Source organism: Oncorhynchus clarkii, chromosome 6, assembly GCF_045791955.1.
Source record: "Oncorhynchus clarkii lewisi isolate Uvic-CL-2024 chromosome 6, UVic_Ocla_1.0, whole genome shotgun sequence".
NCBI lineage: Eukaryota > Metazoa > Chordata > Actinopteri > Salmoniformes > Salmonidae > Oncorhynchus > Oncorhynchus clarkii.
The window spans coordinates 26,186,698-26,203,407 of record NC_092152.1 but is presented as its reverse complement, the minus strand read 5'-3'; the positions used below and the strand labels follow the sequence as shown (position 1 = coordinate 26,203,407).

General features: G+C 39.1%; 1 protein-coding gene across 3 annotated transcripts in view; it reads left to right on the top strand.

Moving 5' to 3' along the window:
- Window positions 1–1,331: 1,331 nt before the first annotated feature.
- The window catches only part of LOC139412000 (pre-B-cell leukemia transcription factor 3), an 85,292-nt gene continuing 69,913 nt past the window's right edge, over window positions 1,332–16,710 (top strand). For all 3 annotated transcript variants that reach the window (XM_071158778.1, XM_071158777.1, XM_071158776.1), the window contains exons 1-2: window positions 1,332–2,221; window positions 2,945–3,018. In XM_071158778.1, the coding sequence (XP_071014879.1) occupies window positions 2,028–2,221; window positions 2,945–3,018 (268 nt within the window). In that variant the 5' untranslated portion in view covers window positions 1,332–2,027. The remainder of the gene's footprint in view (window positions 2,222–2,944; window positions 3,019–16,710) is intronic.

Sequence of the window (16,710 nt, the reverse complement as noted above, 5' to 3'; positions counted from 1 at the left end):
GCCACTGTGTTATTGGGGACCTTCAATGCTGCAGACATTTTTTGGTACCCTTCCTCAGATCTGTGCCTCGACACAATCTTGTCTCGGAGCTCTACGAAAAATTCCTTTGACCTCATGGCTTGGTTTTTGCTCTGACCTGCACTGTCAACTGTGGGACCTTATATAGACAGGTGTGTGCCTTTCCAAATCATGTCCAATCAATTGATTTTACCGCAGGTAGACTCCAATAAAGTTGATCAATGGAAATAGTACGCACCTGAGCTCAATTTGGAGTCTCATAGCAAAGGGTCTGAATACTTATTTTTTTATACATTTGCAAAAATGTCTAAAAACCTGTTTTCACTTTGTCGTTATGGGGTATTGTGTGCAGATTGATGAGGAAAGAAATGATGTATTCCATTTTAGAATTAGGCTGTAACGTAACAAACTGTGGAAAAGGTCAAGGGGTCTGAATATTTTCCATATGAACTGTATATTATATACTCATCCCACACTTGCTATTCTGGGGTGTTTGCATGATTTCAACGAAACAGTCTTATATGAATGGTGTGTAGGTATATGACGCTTAAATGTTGTAGCCATGCATCCAGCTCAACAACTTGTCTGCTGCCATAGCAACTGCAGGGGAGCGCTGAGCAGTGCTGCCTGCCTGTGCAATGCATGTCACCCATAGCAACGACCAATCAGAAGTTTCTATCCTTTTGTTCAAGCACAGTGAAGATAGAGGATATGATGGGTGGGCTTTCAGGACCATGCATCTGCCAGCAATAGGAGACTCTGGTCGTCAGTCGCATTCTAACACAACATTGATTGGTCGAAGTGGTTTATTTCAAATATTATAAACATTTTTACTGCTTGCCTACCCTATGAGCCTCGTCTTGGTAGAGATGACCATACCATAGCCATGAAAAGGAAAAAGTCTGTGCAATTCATTATCAGTTCTGTATTAAACTATATAAAGATCTGATTAGGCCTATGCATTTAATGGAATGACAGTATTTTGGTGCACGTGCACTTGTGAGGCATACGACAAGTGGAACTACACCGTTATTTCGTCATTATAATCACCATCTCAAGCAATGCACTAGAATTTTAGCTTTCGGGGTTCCAGAGAAGTGACAAGAATATAGACCCCTCCTCTGATGGGCGGAGCGTGCATTTGTATTTCGATGTTGTCTTTATTTTCTTCAGTTCTTGTTCTGACACGTTTGCACTGAGTGAGTGGCATTGGCACACTTTCAATCGCTCACTACCTCTGCCATCAAACAACATAAAGCACACAGAGGCAGAGGCTCGCGCTCATAAATTTCAGCAGGCAGATATTTTTGCGCATCGCTTTACAGCTTGTAGCCTAATTAATTTCTCGCTGTTCTTTTTTTCTATAATTTTTCCACTAATGCAAAACATTTAAAAAAATAATTGCAATAAATTTACAGGTAGCAGGTAGGCCTACTAATTTACTGCCTAAGTGTTCTATTTTTTATATTTTCATTCACATATTTATTGTTAATTTTCACTGGATATTTTGTTTCCTGCTGACAATAATGGGGATTTGAACATTTTCAAGAGGAATTGTACGAGGAAACATAATCAAAAGAAGACGACTAATAAATGACAGATCAGCAAGGAGCAATCATACACAACTCGTCAACTCAAAAGAGAAAGACGAATTGGCAAGAGGACTCCTGCAGGATACGAGGGACAGCGGCTGTCATTTTGACAAATAAGTTTGAACAATTATAGCTTATGTATTTTCGGACAAAAACATTTATAGATACTCACACTTCGGACCGTGCATAAAGAAGGAAGATTGCAAGAAAGTGATTACTTGGACACGCGATATTGATACCATTACTGGTACTCAGCTAACGTTAGCCCATTTATTTTTTCTTATAGGCTACGCGTAAACGCAATATCACCAATATACAGCTCTCTAACGCAACACATGTTGTAGTTGTTTTTTTGTATGTGAGTTTTTCAAGCCAAGTTTCCATTTGTGTGGCTTCGTGATTCTGTTTCGGCTGACTATGGACGAACAAGCCCGGATCATGCAGGCTCTCGGCGGTGTCAGCTTGGCTGGCCACTCGATACAAGGAGGCATGGCACTGCCGCCTCCACATGGACACGATGGGATAGATGATGGGAGAAAACAAGATATCGGTGACATTCTGCATCAAATAATGACCATTACTGACCAAAGTCTGGACGAGGCGCAAGCAAAGTTGGTTCATTTATATGTTTTCTTTACAAAACACTTTACGCACCATTACTCACTATAGCTAATTACCATTAACATCCATGTAATAAAAGGCTGGCTATAAAATGCTGATCCATATGGCAATCCCATGGTCAAAGTTATTTGCAGGGGCACATGTAGATTAAAAAAGTAACACCTGTCATCCAGTAATTGTAATAGTTTTGAAACTTGCTTCTGGCTGGGGGGAGGCAACACAAACTTGTATGTGCAAAGTGCAGGCTTTACATTGCATTTACATATAATGTTGCGAATTGGTAGGTTGGGGCTCCTGTAAACATTGATGCGTATTTGTAAAGTACTGTTTTACAGTAACTCCTGATATTTAAAAATAACGTTGGCCATGTCCAAATTTAATTCCATGTTAAGTTATTTACCAATAACAACAATTTTGAATGTAGGCCTACACTCTTAGTTTCAATTATGCATTTTCTACGAATAAACTTTTTTTAAAACAAACTTTGAAGTCTTACAAAATAGCATTTCAACAAACATTGCATCCATCGTCATTCCTGTTGACAAATCACTGTTTATGCTACAACTTTGCGATGCATGTCAACATGTGCAAAATGAGCAAGATCTCGAAGTTATTGTAAAGAACAAAGACACATTATTATCTCAAAAGTTTTAACAACTGAGGTGTTATAGTGACTATATTTCAATGTTGGTTCTTGTCTCAAACTGAAACAGGAAACATGGACTGAACTGCCACAGAATGAAACCTGCACTCTTCAGCGTCCTCTGCGAGATCAAAGAGAAAACAGGTAAGACTTCACATTAATTCAAGTGGAAGATGTAACAACTGGAGGACTGTATCAATAGGCAACATTGCTGAGCCCCAACGCATTTGCACACCGCCATCTTTACTCTCCCCGTTCGCAGCTTTATCCGAAGTTATCAAGCGGGAGACAGAATCAGCTCCCGTCCGTTATGACATTTTAAATGGGAAAATTCAGGTTATGGTTAACGTTACAGCCTTTGAGAAGCATCTGCAGATCTCCGCAAAAAGGTATCTCATGTAGAAATTGATATAGGGTTGTTGTCCGATGGTTACATTGGGATGGAATGGACAATGAGGTGCGTAACATTCCTCCATATTTTATCATAAATAAAGAAAATACACTTGCTTTGGTTTTATTAGGCTACACCACACCATGTGCATTATATGAGCCGTTTCAGTGCCATGCATCTCGTTTTTTATTAAAATGGAAAGTATAGCCAACTGTGATGGTAATTATTAATCCTATATTTAGTCAGTTAGATTGTAATCTCGTGCTTAATGAGGTTTGCTGTCCAAAGGATGGATCACTATTGGCATTATTGGCACGAGTCTAACCATTGTTGCCTTCTGTAACGCACATAAAGCATTCAGACGATCAATAGAGCCAGCCGTGTCTAACGTGACAAGCTAAGTGCAATGGTACTGTGGAAAGTATATATAAGAGCATTGTGTAGCCTAATAGAAAACATAATATTCAAATATCTGCCCAGCATGTGGGGACACATATTTTAGAACCAGTCTCTTGCCCACATTAATATTAATTTCCTAATACAAATGGGTAGCCTACGAAGGAGTAACTGTATGAGGGTTAATATATTGTTAGAAAATAGGACATGATTTAAGATTGGTATATTATTTTAAACAGGAAATTGGTTTGGTCGTCCTTAGTAGCATTCTACAAGGTGATGAGTTAAACTCAAAAAGTTAAATAGGCTTCCCCCAAACAACACTGTTGTGTGTGTGTACAGGCTGTATGAGTGAGTTTGTGCATGCCAGTCTGTGCGAGCGCATGAGTGAACAATTGTGGGCCCATGCTACTTTAAGATAACCCTTTTCAAATTCTAACCATGATAAATCCACAAGCTACTAAGGTTAGCATACTAATTGTGCAACCTGTCTTATGAATCGTTCTTGTGCGTCGCAATGCCATGCAATCCTGACATCACAGCAAATCAAACACCATACATCGATAGAACACTATTTTATTATAATGCACATTTTCACTTCTGTTTTTTTGCCCAACGTCTTTCTAGTGGGCCTGAGGGTTTTGCCGAAAGGAGATTGCTCATAAGAAGACACGAACCACATGCTACAGTCAGTGATGTGACGGTGTGCAACTTGAATACGCTTTTGTTAGGGTAGGTAGCCTAGACCAGGCGTTGCAAGGCCAGACGCATATCATATGGTCCTAATAAATATAATATCACTTTTGGATATGACAACAAATACTATGATTTTACGCCCACGCTATTGGAGAAGGTGTTTTTTGTGGATAGGATACTTCTGAAAATGTTGATGAGCCAAAAGGAGGTTAGTGCTAGTCAACTTCTCACATATGAACCTATTACAAAGATGTGTTTGTACCGCAATGCAATATACAAAATTAACATTTTCACTATTGTAAGTGTCTATATTTGTAATATTTAATTGAACCTTTATTTAACTATGCAAGTCAGTTAAGAACACATTCTTATTTACAATGACGGCCTATATGAAAACATATTAAAAATATTGCTGTTGAGTCATTGCTAAAGGGTGTGTGGCTGATTTTCTGGGGGATACTTTATACAGTGTAAAAGGCAGAGGCTCTTTATTTTTATCCACAATATTTACTCAATATTTGTTGTTCCAAGTCACTCACACATAGATACCATAGACTGTATGATCCTGTGTCTGGTTCCACATACAGAGAGACAGGGAGAGCGCTCAGTATCTGGATCTTATCCTTGTCCCAGTTCTTCTGTAGTTGACATCACAGGGGCCAACAGAGACATTTATATTGCCCTTTAAATATTTGACATGACTTGAAGTGTAGGTAGGCCATCAGTAAAATGTCACAGGAACACAATACTTTATTTTATGCATTTAACATTTAAATAATTTCAAGTTATTGAAATGTTTTATTCTATATCAAGCTGTTGCAGAAGCATTATAAGCTGTCCACTTTACTCTCGCTAGTGAATAGTGATCTTCGATACCAATGGTGAATCATATTATGCCAAGTTCCAGTCGTTTATGACTACAAAAGACAGTATTACAACAGTGGTGCAAGCCTTTGGCATTTTCCCCTACATGTTGGTCAAGGCCACGTTTGGTATTTTGGTAAGAGAGAGTGAGAGAGAGGGATGACAGTTGTCAAATACCGGTAAACTCTTAAACTCAGTTGAAAGTTGCCTATCATACAGAAACCCCTTAAATGACATTCATTTGCTACTGCTTTTAAATAGTGACGAGGTGTCAGATTCATGGCCTCTGTGTGGCTTATAAGCAGAAGTGACTTGAGTGAGATCATAAAACTTAATGAACTTCTCGGCCACAGGAGGTGTCTGCAGGGGCAGGAGAAGGGCCCTCGTGGCTGCCTAGCCTACTTGAGGTATTCTTTATGCCTGTCGAGAAGAAAGTGGGAAAGTGAGAGAGTGATTGTGTATGAAAAAGGGGGAACATGATCACTGGATGTTTTAGCTCTATGTAACGATGTGTGAGCAACTGTGAGTATACTGTATGTTTTATACTGTATGAGTGTGCATCATAGATTAATCCATGCATTAGTATCAACACACACGATATGCATGTATCCCTACACGCTTTCAGATCTAAACCCCACTTGTAGGACTTATCTCCGTGGACACATATTGGATTACTTTTGACATTTTTATATTTTATATGACATTAAATATCTAATTAATTATGCATGAGAAATAGAGTCTCTAAGTATGCTAATTATTTAAATGAGCTTGTTTACTATTCCAGTTGTTGTAATCTTCTTTAATCCCTTTGATGGTCTTTGTTTCAATGTCATTTTCCACAAGAACTAAACCAGTAAATAATATACTGTACTTCTGTGCTACTTTGTTTGAGCACTTAATTTGGAAAAGCCTGTGTGTAGCAATGCTTCTGGTTGTACATTTTCTCTATCCCAGTCCCTCTGATCAGTATGTGTTTTGTGTGCTGTGTGAAGTATGGGGTAGCTGTAAAGTCTTTGTTTTTACTATTGAGAATTTAAATCCAGTTTTAGTTTGGAATTGAGATGTGTGTGTGAGTGTGTGTGTGTGTTTGGACATATGGACATTATTGATCTCATTTTAATCAGATAATCCAGTGCTTTAGTTAGTTATACTGTATCAATAGATACATAATACAATTGTATCAGTAGTTTCATAATACAATTAAATGAAATTAGTACAATGTACATGTAAGGAGAGAGAAATCTTTGAAAATATAAAATGCTTATTATTATTCTTGGATCACATTGTACCAGCTGTAAATAGAAACAGGCTAAATCAAACCTGAAGTGTTTGTATTGTAGCCATGTAAACAATGACAGCAAACATACTTGGATTTACAACTGTTTGAAGAGGTAATTGATGATGTGTGTGTCTGTCTGTGTGTGTATGTGCATATATCTCTGTGTGTGAGAGAGTGTGTCTGTGTGCGTGTGTGTGTATCTGTGTGAGTGTGTGTGTGGTTATTCTGCGGTTCGTAGTCACAGCCTTCCCCCTCTTAGCCATTGACAGAGCTCAGCTGGTCTGGTGGCCTTCTTAACCAAACTGTTTTTCTCTCCCACTGTGGGTCATTCACATGCCCCCGTGGCATCATATAGAGGGATTGTTTGCTCCTTTCATGTCTGTTCACTGGCACATAATCTCAATGTCATTTAGCCACCCAATGATCCCATCCGGGGAAAACCATATCCAACCATGAATTTGACAGCAGTGCAGCAAACAAATATGGCTGTAACTACTTTATGTTTACAGGATATGCTTCAATACTGTGCAGAACATTCATTTTTTTTACATTCATATGTATGTTAGAAGTAAGAAGGCCATTTTAACTCACCTAGGGGGGGGTGCTCAGTAGCCCGTGTGGTTGGGAAAGAAAGTGCGATGCACTTGACTGGTGAACAGACTATTTGTAGTGTTCAGAGGAATTTTGGCACTCTTCTTACTCTTATTGTAGACCCAGAGCAGATTTCCTCATCGCTAATGCCCTAGAAATATTAATTCACTTTGATATGCTAATTAGGGGGCATTATGCAAGAAATTAGATTAAGTGGCAGCATGAAGTCATTTGCCTGTCAGTAAATTGAGTGTTTTTAGCAGGAGGGGTTTGTTTTTTCACTTTCTCTTGTTTTTGCATTTCAATGAGCTGAATGTGAGATATTGCTGAAACTGCTACAATTCTTTACCTTTTTATTGTCCATTGTTTATTTTCTCTCTCACTCATCATGTTTGATACCAGCAATCTGCAAATGATGACACGTGTTTGTTCTTCGACACATTCCTTTTGTCCACACCTCTTCTGAATTGTGCCCAGCATGTCAGAGGTAGATAAAGAAAAGTAAACTCTAAAAAGATACATTTGCAGATTTTTTTTTTTTACTGTAGCTTGAGAAAGATACAGTGCATTGGGCATGAGATCTCAGTGCTAATCAGATGGGTTTTGCAGTAGTTTCTCTGTGCTGGGTTTGTTTTCTCTCCTCTCCTCTCTCTCTTGCCCTGGAAGCGAGGCTCGCATCAGCAGCGGGAGCAGCAAGAATAACAAAGGTGAAAGATTACCTCCATATGGTATTTCTGACCAGGAAAAGGAAAGGTTCTGCAAAAGCACTCCTCTTTGATGTGAGGTTTAATCAATAGAAAGAGATTACAGAAAACTATTACAGGCTAAATCACAGCGCGCCACAGAAGCTTAGTCCTCTCCACAGCTCTCTCAGCTGCACTGCACTCCTCCTGGCTGTGTATTGACTTGTTGTTTTCCTGACCTTTGACTCATCAAGTTCAGAAATGGGAGGTCTGGTCTGGAGAGGTAGGAGATTGCAGGAGGCTCAGGCTGATAAATGCCCAGCTCCAGTGTGTAGAGCAGTGGATTAGAAAGACTAGTTACAGTATCTGACTAGGGGGGTAGGGTTAGCCGACATGTTAGCCTCCTCATACTGCTGATACCACTGCTGAACATGCCACAGTATTTGTCTGTTAGTTCATCTATGTGCATGCTGTGGTTATGAACAGTGGACCGGCTGAGTAACTTTCAGATTGAGGTTGTAATTAACCACGTGCAAGGCTGACTAAAAGCATTACCTTGAGTAAATATAGTTAGGATTGAGGGTGTAAACGTTTGTCAAACCTTTAGGGAACATTCATTTTAAAGCTCCCTGACAAAGAGTTAATGAGACCCCTAAATCTAGTTTATTGTTAATTTGACATGCCATTATGATTATTATGAATATTATGATTATAGTTATATTAAATTGAGAAAACAATGAAGTTAACAGTGTTACAATCCTTACCATGGCCCAAGATCAAAAGTCAATATTTGTGAAGACTGCCTTGTTCTTTACCCTTTGCTTTTTATAATGTTGATTTGTGCAAAATACCACAGTCAATGTATGCCGTTGAACAGAAATCCATTCAACAGACAGACAATTGACTTTTGGATGCTTTTTGTTCGAGAGTGCCTCAGTGATGCGGCTGCAGCGACTAGATAGCGCTCGGCAGAATGGCTCGCTCACAGCTGGGTTCCTGGCCGTCTCAATGGCAGGGCTACTTGTGCTTCCTCTGCAGCGGGTAGGGGATTGGGAAGATGGGGAGGTTATCTAAGCAGCTCCCAAATCCCCTGCTTTCTCCTAACAGCAGAGAAAAAAAGCATATGATAAAGAGAGAAAATAGAAAAAGTGGGGTGCGTATCAGTATCCATGGGGAAGGAAATCTGGAATGTCATATGTTCACATTCTCCCAGTATTTGTCGTATTTTGTTTTCCCGACTGCAACAGTATAACAGCACCTGAATCTGATTCTGATCTGAATGAGGTGCTTTGATACGATAACCTGCTGGTGCTGATGACCCTCCGTATGTACTCACACAGACCCCATCTTATGCTTGCCTCTCTCGCTACCTCTTCTATAGCTGGAAGCGTTTTCTGTGGGATCCTGTGCGAACAGCAGCCTATAATTGTATTTTTGCCCATACATTATACCAATTAGTCTTTATGGCAACTGGCATAAAAATGTGCATCCTCCAACAATATTTTAGTAGGTTAATTGCAACATTTCTCAATTGTACAGTTGGTGAACTAGTTATCTTCAGGCGGTGGCAGCCAGGAGAGGCTGCTCGGGATGCAAAAGGGAAAGCTTGATTGAAACGTTTGACATCGGTAAAGCTTGGAGCAGCATGGCCCTTGCTTGCTTTCTGTGCACTCCATTATCCTCAGTGTTCTGGTCCCTCTCTCAGCTAACCAAACAGAGTATCCCACCTGAACCAACATGCTGCTGAAGCGTGATGAATAATAGAAAAGAAAATTAGAATAAATCTCTCAGATCCTCCTCAGCATTGTTCGGCCTCATCCATCAGGAAGAAAGGCTCCTCCCACATTGACCCAGTCTGGGTATCAATGACATTGTCTTATATTTGCTAATCTCATTTAATAAATGTGGTCCCTGCACCCCCACCCCCAACTCTGGAGATGAGCTCATGTTTCATTTAATTACTTTCTACCTCAGATTGTTCGGTTTTCTCCATTCTTTGTTATTCAAGAAAATACAGTGAATATGAACATGTAGAATATTACCTCAGACAGAATTATGTTATTGGAATTTCATTGGACTTTATTAATTCAGTTGGCTTCAAAACTTTTTTTGTTGTCAATGGGAATAAGTTTGTCTGTCGTGTTAGTTAATTCAAGATGTTCAACCCCTGTATAACTGATCATAATCTATTTTTTAACACACTTATTTCCCTGTGATCATTGCATATAGCTAGGCCCTCCTCTCCAGTGGTCAGATGTCATAATGTTTCCCCCATGGGCCACCTGGTGCTTTATGTTCATGTTGGAGACATTTTTTGCAACATGGAGGTAGCTTGTTCCCCATCAGGGCCCTGGCATCTGTTAGCGAGGCGTCTCCTCTAATATATTACTGGAGTTGTGCGCCCTTCAGACCAGAAAGAGACCGGCTGATGAATTCAATATCACCTTTGACTTGTCAGCTATTCTTTGCAGGTTAACCAAATTGTGCTAAGTATGAAACATTACATTTTCATTCAATGAAGTGAATGTTAAGCCAGCCACAGCTGTTTTCAATATTTTATGCTTTTCCCCTGACATGTATATGACATAAGTACAATTTGTGATGTGTTGTCATCAATAATTTTGTCAGAAAGCATAAAAGCTTGAAAAGCCATCCAACCACAGCAAAATATAAAATTACCATTTACCCATGCTCACCTCGCTAGACGGTTCCTGTCAGATATAGATTGAACAGCGAGTAATTCTGTTAAATCAATTAGTTTTATGTTTATTTATTGATGTTGTCATAAGTATACATTAGTATGCCAGATTTGTGTTGGTACTATTCAGTTCAAGCCCATTGAGGAATAGTCTGAATGTATCTTATGGAGCGATAAGTGATATTGATTGAGTAAGAGCTAATCACAGATCAGGTCAGGTAACAGAGACACTGGACCAATGCAATGGGCAGACTTTTTACACAGTAATAAGAATGATACAACTAGAAACAGAGCAAAGGTTTGGTTACCGGATGTTTCCTATAGAGTTTCTTTATCTGAGTCCAATCCTGGTGTTAATGTTTTAACGCAGTATCATTAGATGGTGGAACAATATTTCCATAGAGTGTTATTAGTATAAAGAGTGTCAGATGGAGAGACTGGTACAAAGCAAGTCCTCTCTTGGTAATGATACGGCTATTTATAGGTCCCCATTTCATTAGCTCCAGTGTTTCAGAGAAGATATTTTCTCATGGGGCAATAGATGCCTGATGTTCATCTACTCCCCATACACATTAAATGTGGACAACCAACATGCCAGAATGTTTTTTAGTAACGAGGGGCCCCTCTGCTATTACAGGAAATATATTTAGATTTGATTTGTTTTGGTGTTGATCTATTCTATGATTGACTGACTCATCTTTAGAGGTTTGATGATACATATCATATTATCCATGTAATACAGTAACAGGGTATAGTGAATGGAACTCTTACAGGTGATCATTTTTCCTTCAGAGAAGTGTTGGCATTTTCAATTTCATCTAGATTATTAGATTTACCGATTTTATTTGAACAGTTCTAACATTTGAACATTGCAAGGCTCCAAATCATTATCCGTGTTATCACACACATACTGTACAATGTTGAATAACGTTATGTAGCTATTATAGAAAACAGAACAATGTGTTATTGTTGTCTATTTCTGCCCTCATCACATGTATTGTTTTCACAAAAGGTGTTTTCTAAAGTTCTCTCCTTATTTGTTCATCTGAAATGGAATCCCTTCTTCTATTGTTCCACAAGCCATTGTTCTACACGGTTCATACATTAGAATGATATATTGAAGACAGAAATGGGAAAAAGACTGCAATGCAATGAAAATTTAATCAGCGTCTTCTGCTGCTTTAATAAGGCAAATAATTCTTATTGGCTGCTGTGTTAAGATTTCTAATATTTAATTCATACCAAACCTTGCATTATTCTGCCCCTGCCCTGACAAGCCCCACTCTGCTGCCTGCCAAAAGCAACATGAAAAACTTAAAAGCAGATGTAAATGTCTGAAGGCATCTGGATGGCCAGTTTTGAAGTCATCACTAAATGGTACTACCTTGCATTATTAACTATTATTAGGGACAGAGATTGTTTATCAATTGATAGTCTTTTTTTACTTAACATTAAAATGAGAATAGAACATTTTGAATATTTGCCAGGTCAGATGGAACATAGCATCAATCATTTCACTGAAACTCCTTGATGGCCTCGTATTTGTGTTTTTAAAGGCAACTTATTGGCTCCTGGTGTTGAACACAGAGAACCCTTATATTATTGAGTGATTCAGAAAGAAACCTTATATTATTGAGTGATTCAGAATTACTATCTTTACTCCTAAAACAATATACAAGGGACTGAAAAGCCCTTCCACTTCTATCGTCATATTTTCTTATTGGTTGGTGAATGTATAAGACTACTCTAAATGTACCTTTCCTTCTCTTCCTTGAAGTTCATTTTTGTGGGCTGAAGCAACGGAAAGATGGCAAGTGGCCAAAGGCTAGGTGATGGCTCATGTTAAAGTGAAACGGCAGGTCCTGTTTTCCTCTCTTGGTGAAATGGCTTAATTGGTGTCAGAGCCCCAGGGATAAAGGCCTCTTGCTCTGAACATAGCCACACCGTCATAGTCTTCCCTCAGCCAGGACAAACGGGTAACGTCTGGTGGTGAATGAGGACTAAGCCGTGCCATAACAATATGCAGTGATGTTTGGGATGACAGAAATTAATACGCGCTTGCTCCCAGAAAGTCATGATTAATGACGGCGAGTAGGGGAACGCTGTCCCTCCTCTTACTCCACTTTGATGGGGATTGAAAAGCGAAAGAGGCTGGTTTCTCTTCTCTTTAGAAAGTGGATGTCACCCAGAGTACATTACTGCTGTTTTTCTTTCCCGTTTTTCCACAAGAGGAATGCGGTGGGGGATTGGATGGTCCCTCCTAATGAATTTAGGATGGCTCCGCTACCCTGATTTGGGAGTTGACCCATCCTGTCCAGTAGCAAGCTGGTGGGAGTACTCAGTCTTCCTTGGAGTTATCGCTGTTAGGAACTACGTGGGAAAGGAAAAGCACCTACTGATATAGATAATTACTAATATTACAACATAACAGTTATTGACAAATGTATGTTTCATTTGATTATCAGATTCTCTTATTAACATCTTTACTACATGTCTATAGATATTATAAACCAGTTAATGACATGCTGGCAACCTATATCCATATATCAAAATGATATAGGGTGTCTGTGCACTTGGAAAAAGAACAGAAAACTAAAATAAGATATATTCAATGTTGTGAAAAAAGAACGACGACAATGTGTTTTTTCATAGTATCTGTGTTTTTGAAATTATCAACATAAATTTTATTTAAAGGTCCGATGGAGCCATTTTTATCTCAAATACTTTCTGGGTAACAATTGTGTATCTTACTGTGATTGTTTTCAATTAAAATGGTTTTTAAAAATTGCTTCTTAGCAAAGAAAATTTTCTCAAACAAAAATGTAGCTAGTACTGTCATGGATAGGTCTGAGTGGGTAGGTAAAAACAGAAAACTAGCTGTTATTGGCAAAGAGTACGAACTAAAGGTCAACCGATTAATTGGAATGGCCAATTAATTAGGGCCGATTTCAAGTTTTCATAACAATCGGAAATCGGTATTTTTTTTTACATCTTTATTTAACTAGGCAATTCAGTTAAGAACACATTCTTATTTTCAATGACGACCTAGGAACGGTGGGATAACTGCCTTGTTCAGGGGCAGAACGACAGATTTTTACCTTGTCAGCTCGGGGATTCAATCTTGCAACCTTACAGTTAACTAGTCCAATGCTCTAACCACCTGCCTCTCATTGCACTCCACGAGGAGCCTGCCTTTTACGCGAATGCAGTAAGAAGCCAAAGTAAGTTGCTATCTGGCATTAAACTTATCTTATAAAAAACAATCAATCAATCAATCAATCAATCAATCATAATCACTAGTTAACTACACATGGTTGATGATATTACTAGTTTATCTAGCGTGTCCTGCGTTGCATATAATCGATGTGGTGCACTTTCGCGAAAAAGGACTGTCTTTGCTCCAACGTGTACCTAACCATAAACATCAATGCCTTTCTTAAAATCAATACACAAGTATATATTTAAAAAAAATCATATTTAATTAATATTGCCTGCTAACATGAATTTATTTTAACTAGGTAAATTGTGTCACTTCTCTTGCAACAGAGTCAGGGTATATGTAGCAGTTTGGGCCGCCTGCCTCGTTGCGAACTAATTTCCCAGAATTTTACGTAATTATGACATAACATTGAGGGTTGTACAATGTAACAGCAATATTTAGACTTCGGGATGCCACCCGTTAGATAAAATCGGAACAGTTCCGTATTTCACTGAAATAATAAATGTTTTGTTTTCGAAATGATAGTTTCCGGATTCGAGCACATTAATGACCAAAGGCTCGTATTTATGTGTGTTATTATGTTTTAATTAAGTCTATGATTTGATAGAGCAGTCTGACTGAGCGGTGGTAGGTAGCAGCAGGCTCATAAGCATTCATTCAAACTGCAATTTCGTGATTTGCCAGCAGCTCTTCGCTGTGCTTCAAGCATTGAGCTGTTTATTACTTCAAGCCTATCAACTCCCGAGATTAGGCTGGTGTAACCAATGTGAAATGGCTAGCTAGTTAGCAGGCTGCACGCTAATAGCGTTTCAAACGTCACTCGCTCTGAGACTTGGAGTAGTTGTTCCCCTTGCCCTGCAAGGGCCGTGGATTTTGTGGAGCGATGGGGTAACGATGCTTCGAGAGTGGCTGTTGTCGATGTGTTCCTGGTTCGAGCCCAGGTAGGGTCGAGGAGAGGGACGGAAGCTATACTGTTACACTGGCAATACTAAAGTGCCTATAAGAACATCCAATAGTCAAAGGTATATGAAATACAAATGGTATAGAGAGAAATAGTCCTATAAATACTATATTAACTACAACCCAAAACCTCTTACCTTGGAATATTGAAGTCTCATGTTAAAAGGAACCACCAGCTTTCATATGTTCTCATGTTCTGAGCAAGGAACTTAAACGTTAGCTTTCTTACATGGCACATATTGCACTTTTACTTTCTTCTCCAACACTTTGTTTTTGCATTATTTAAACCAAATTGAACATGTTTCATTATTTATTTGAGGCTAAATGGATTTTATTGATGTATTATATTAAGTTAAAATAAGTGTTCATTCAGTATTGTTGTAATTGTCATTATTGCAAAAAACAAAAACAATTGTTTGATTAATCGATATCGGCTTTTTTTGGTCCTCCAATAATCGGTATCGGCGTTGAAAAATCATAATTGGTCGACCTCTAGTACGAACTGTCTTTCTTGTTGGTCTATTCACTTTTTTACTGCCAGAACTCCATCCCGCCAAAACAGGTTGAAATTTCAAGCGGTCCTTTCAAACAGCTCATACACTAGAATGCCATTATCAACACTTTCACAATTGGACAGTATCATTCCAACCTCATAGTGTGGAAATATATATAAAACACAGGAAATCACGTTTTTGACTGCACTGGGCCTTTAACATCTTCAACATTGAGGCTTTTCTGAAAGTGAACGATTCAAGGCCCAATGTGTGAACACAATGAACTGATGTGCAGTAGCCATGATATGAGTATCTGTTGTGTCCTAGCAGGAGACACATTAATATTTAATCCTGTCTGCCATAGAGATCCCCAGACCCTTCTTTTCAGGCTTTACTTTCACTAATGTCTTTTCCACCTTCCCAGGTATTTCATTTCTACGTAATGTGGAATTAAAGCATGCATTAGGATGATACCAGGCACCTTGTAACCGATTTCTAGGGACACGTGTCTCTGCACAAATTCAAAAAGCAAGTTTTGACAACAGACATTTTGCTGACGCAGAGTATTTCTCTCACTTCTGCTTCTCAAATAAACACTAGCTCTTTCAGAATGATTGATACATATTTAGGTAGCCTTTTGCCCCTCGTACTACTGTGGAAGGTAAGAGTTTATGCAAGCAGCAGAAATATCAACGTTTTAAACAGTCAATCACTAAGCCTCATAACGGTCTGTCTCTGCTCTCAGATGGGTGTGTAGGAAGACAATGTCAGCTTTTATTTTGGTTCTCAGTTATCTGAACAGTTACTGTCTCACCATTCATCATTTCAGTTGTTTCCTGTTGATGATTTGTACTGCAGTGTACTAAGACTCAAAGCCCACATCAACAAGATCTCATAAAGTCATTGAATGAGCATAGTTGCAGGGGTTTGTTGACTATTTCAACTTTGGCACAGTAACTGAAAGGTAGTTGGATTGAATCCCCGAGCAGACAAGGAAAAAATATGTTGTTCTCCCCCTGAGTAAGGCAGTTAACCCACTGTTCCCCAGGCGCCGAAGATGTGGATGTCGATTAAGGCAGCCCCCCCCACCTCTCTGATTCAGAGGGGTTGGGTTAAATACGGAAGACACATTTCAGTTGAATGCATTCAAGTTGTACAACTGACTAGGTATCCCCCTTTACCTTTCGATATAGTAAGTTGCTGCACATGTCAGTCTGTATTTTGTACTGTAATGTCCTCAATTTGCTTTTGGACTTTGAAGATAATTATGTAAATTGAGAGGCCTCCCATGCAAGGGTAAACATAGCTGTGTTAGGACAGAAGGCGTGGTTCCCCTCTTTCTCTAAATACTGAAAAATAGACCCTAACATCATGTGTGCGTGTGTGCGTGCATGTGCGCAAGTCAGCCAGCCTGTCAGGTCCCGGTGTGAAGGCTTGGTTCGAGGGCGCTTGGTGCCTCTGTCTGTAAGTATGCCGAGCATTGCCTGGCCTCCCGGGTGCTGAAGGAGAGCATGGAGTGGCAGAGTTAATTTATTTAATGACTGAGCGTCTTATATCTCCCGAG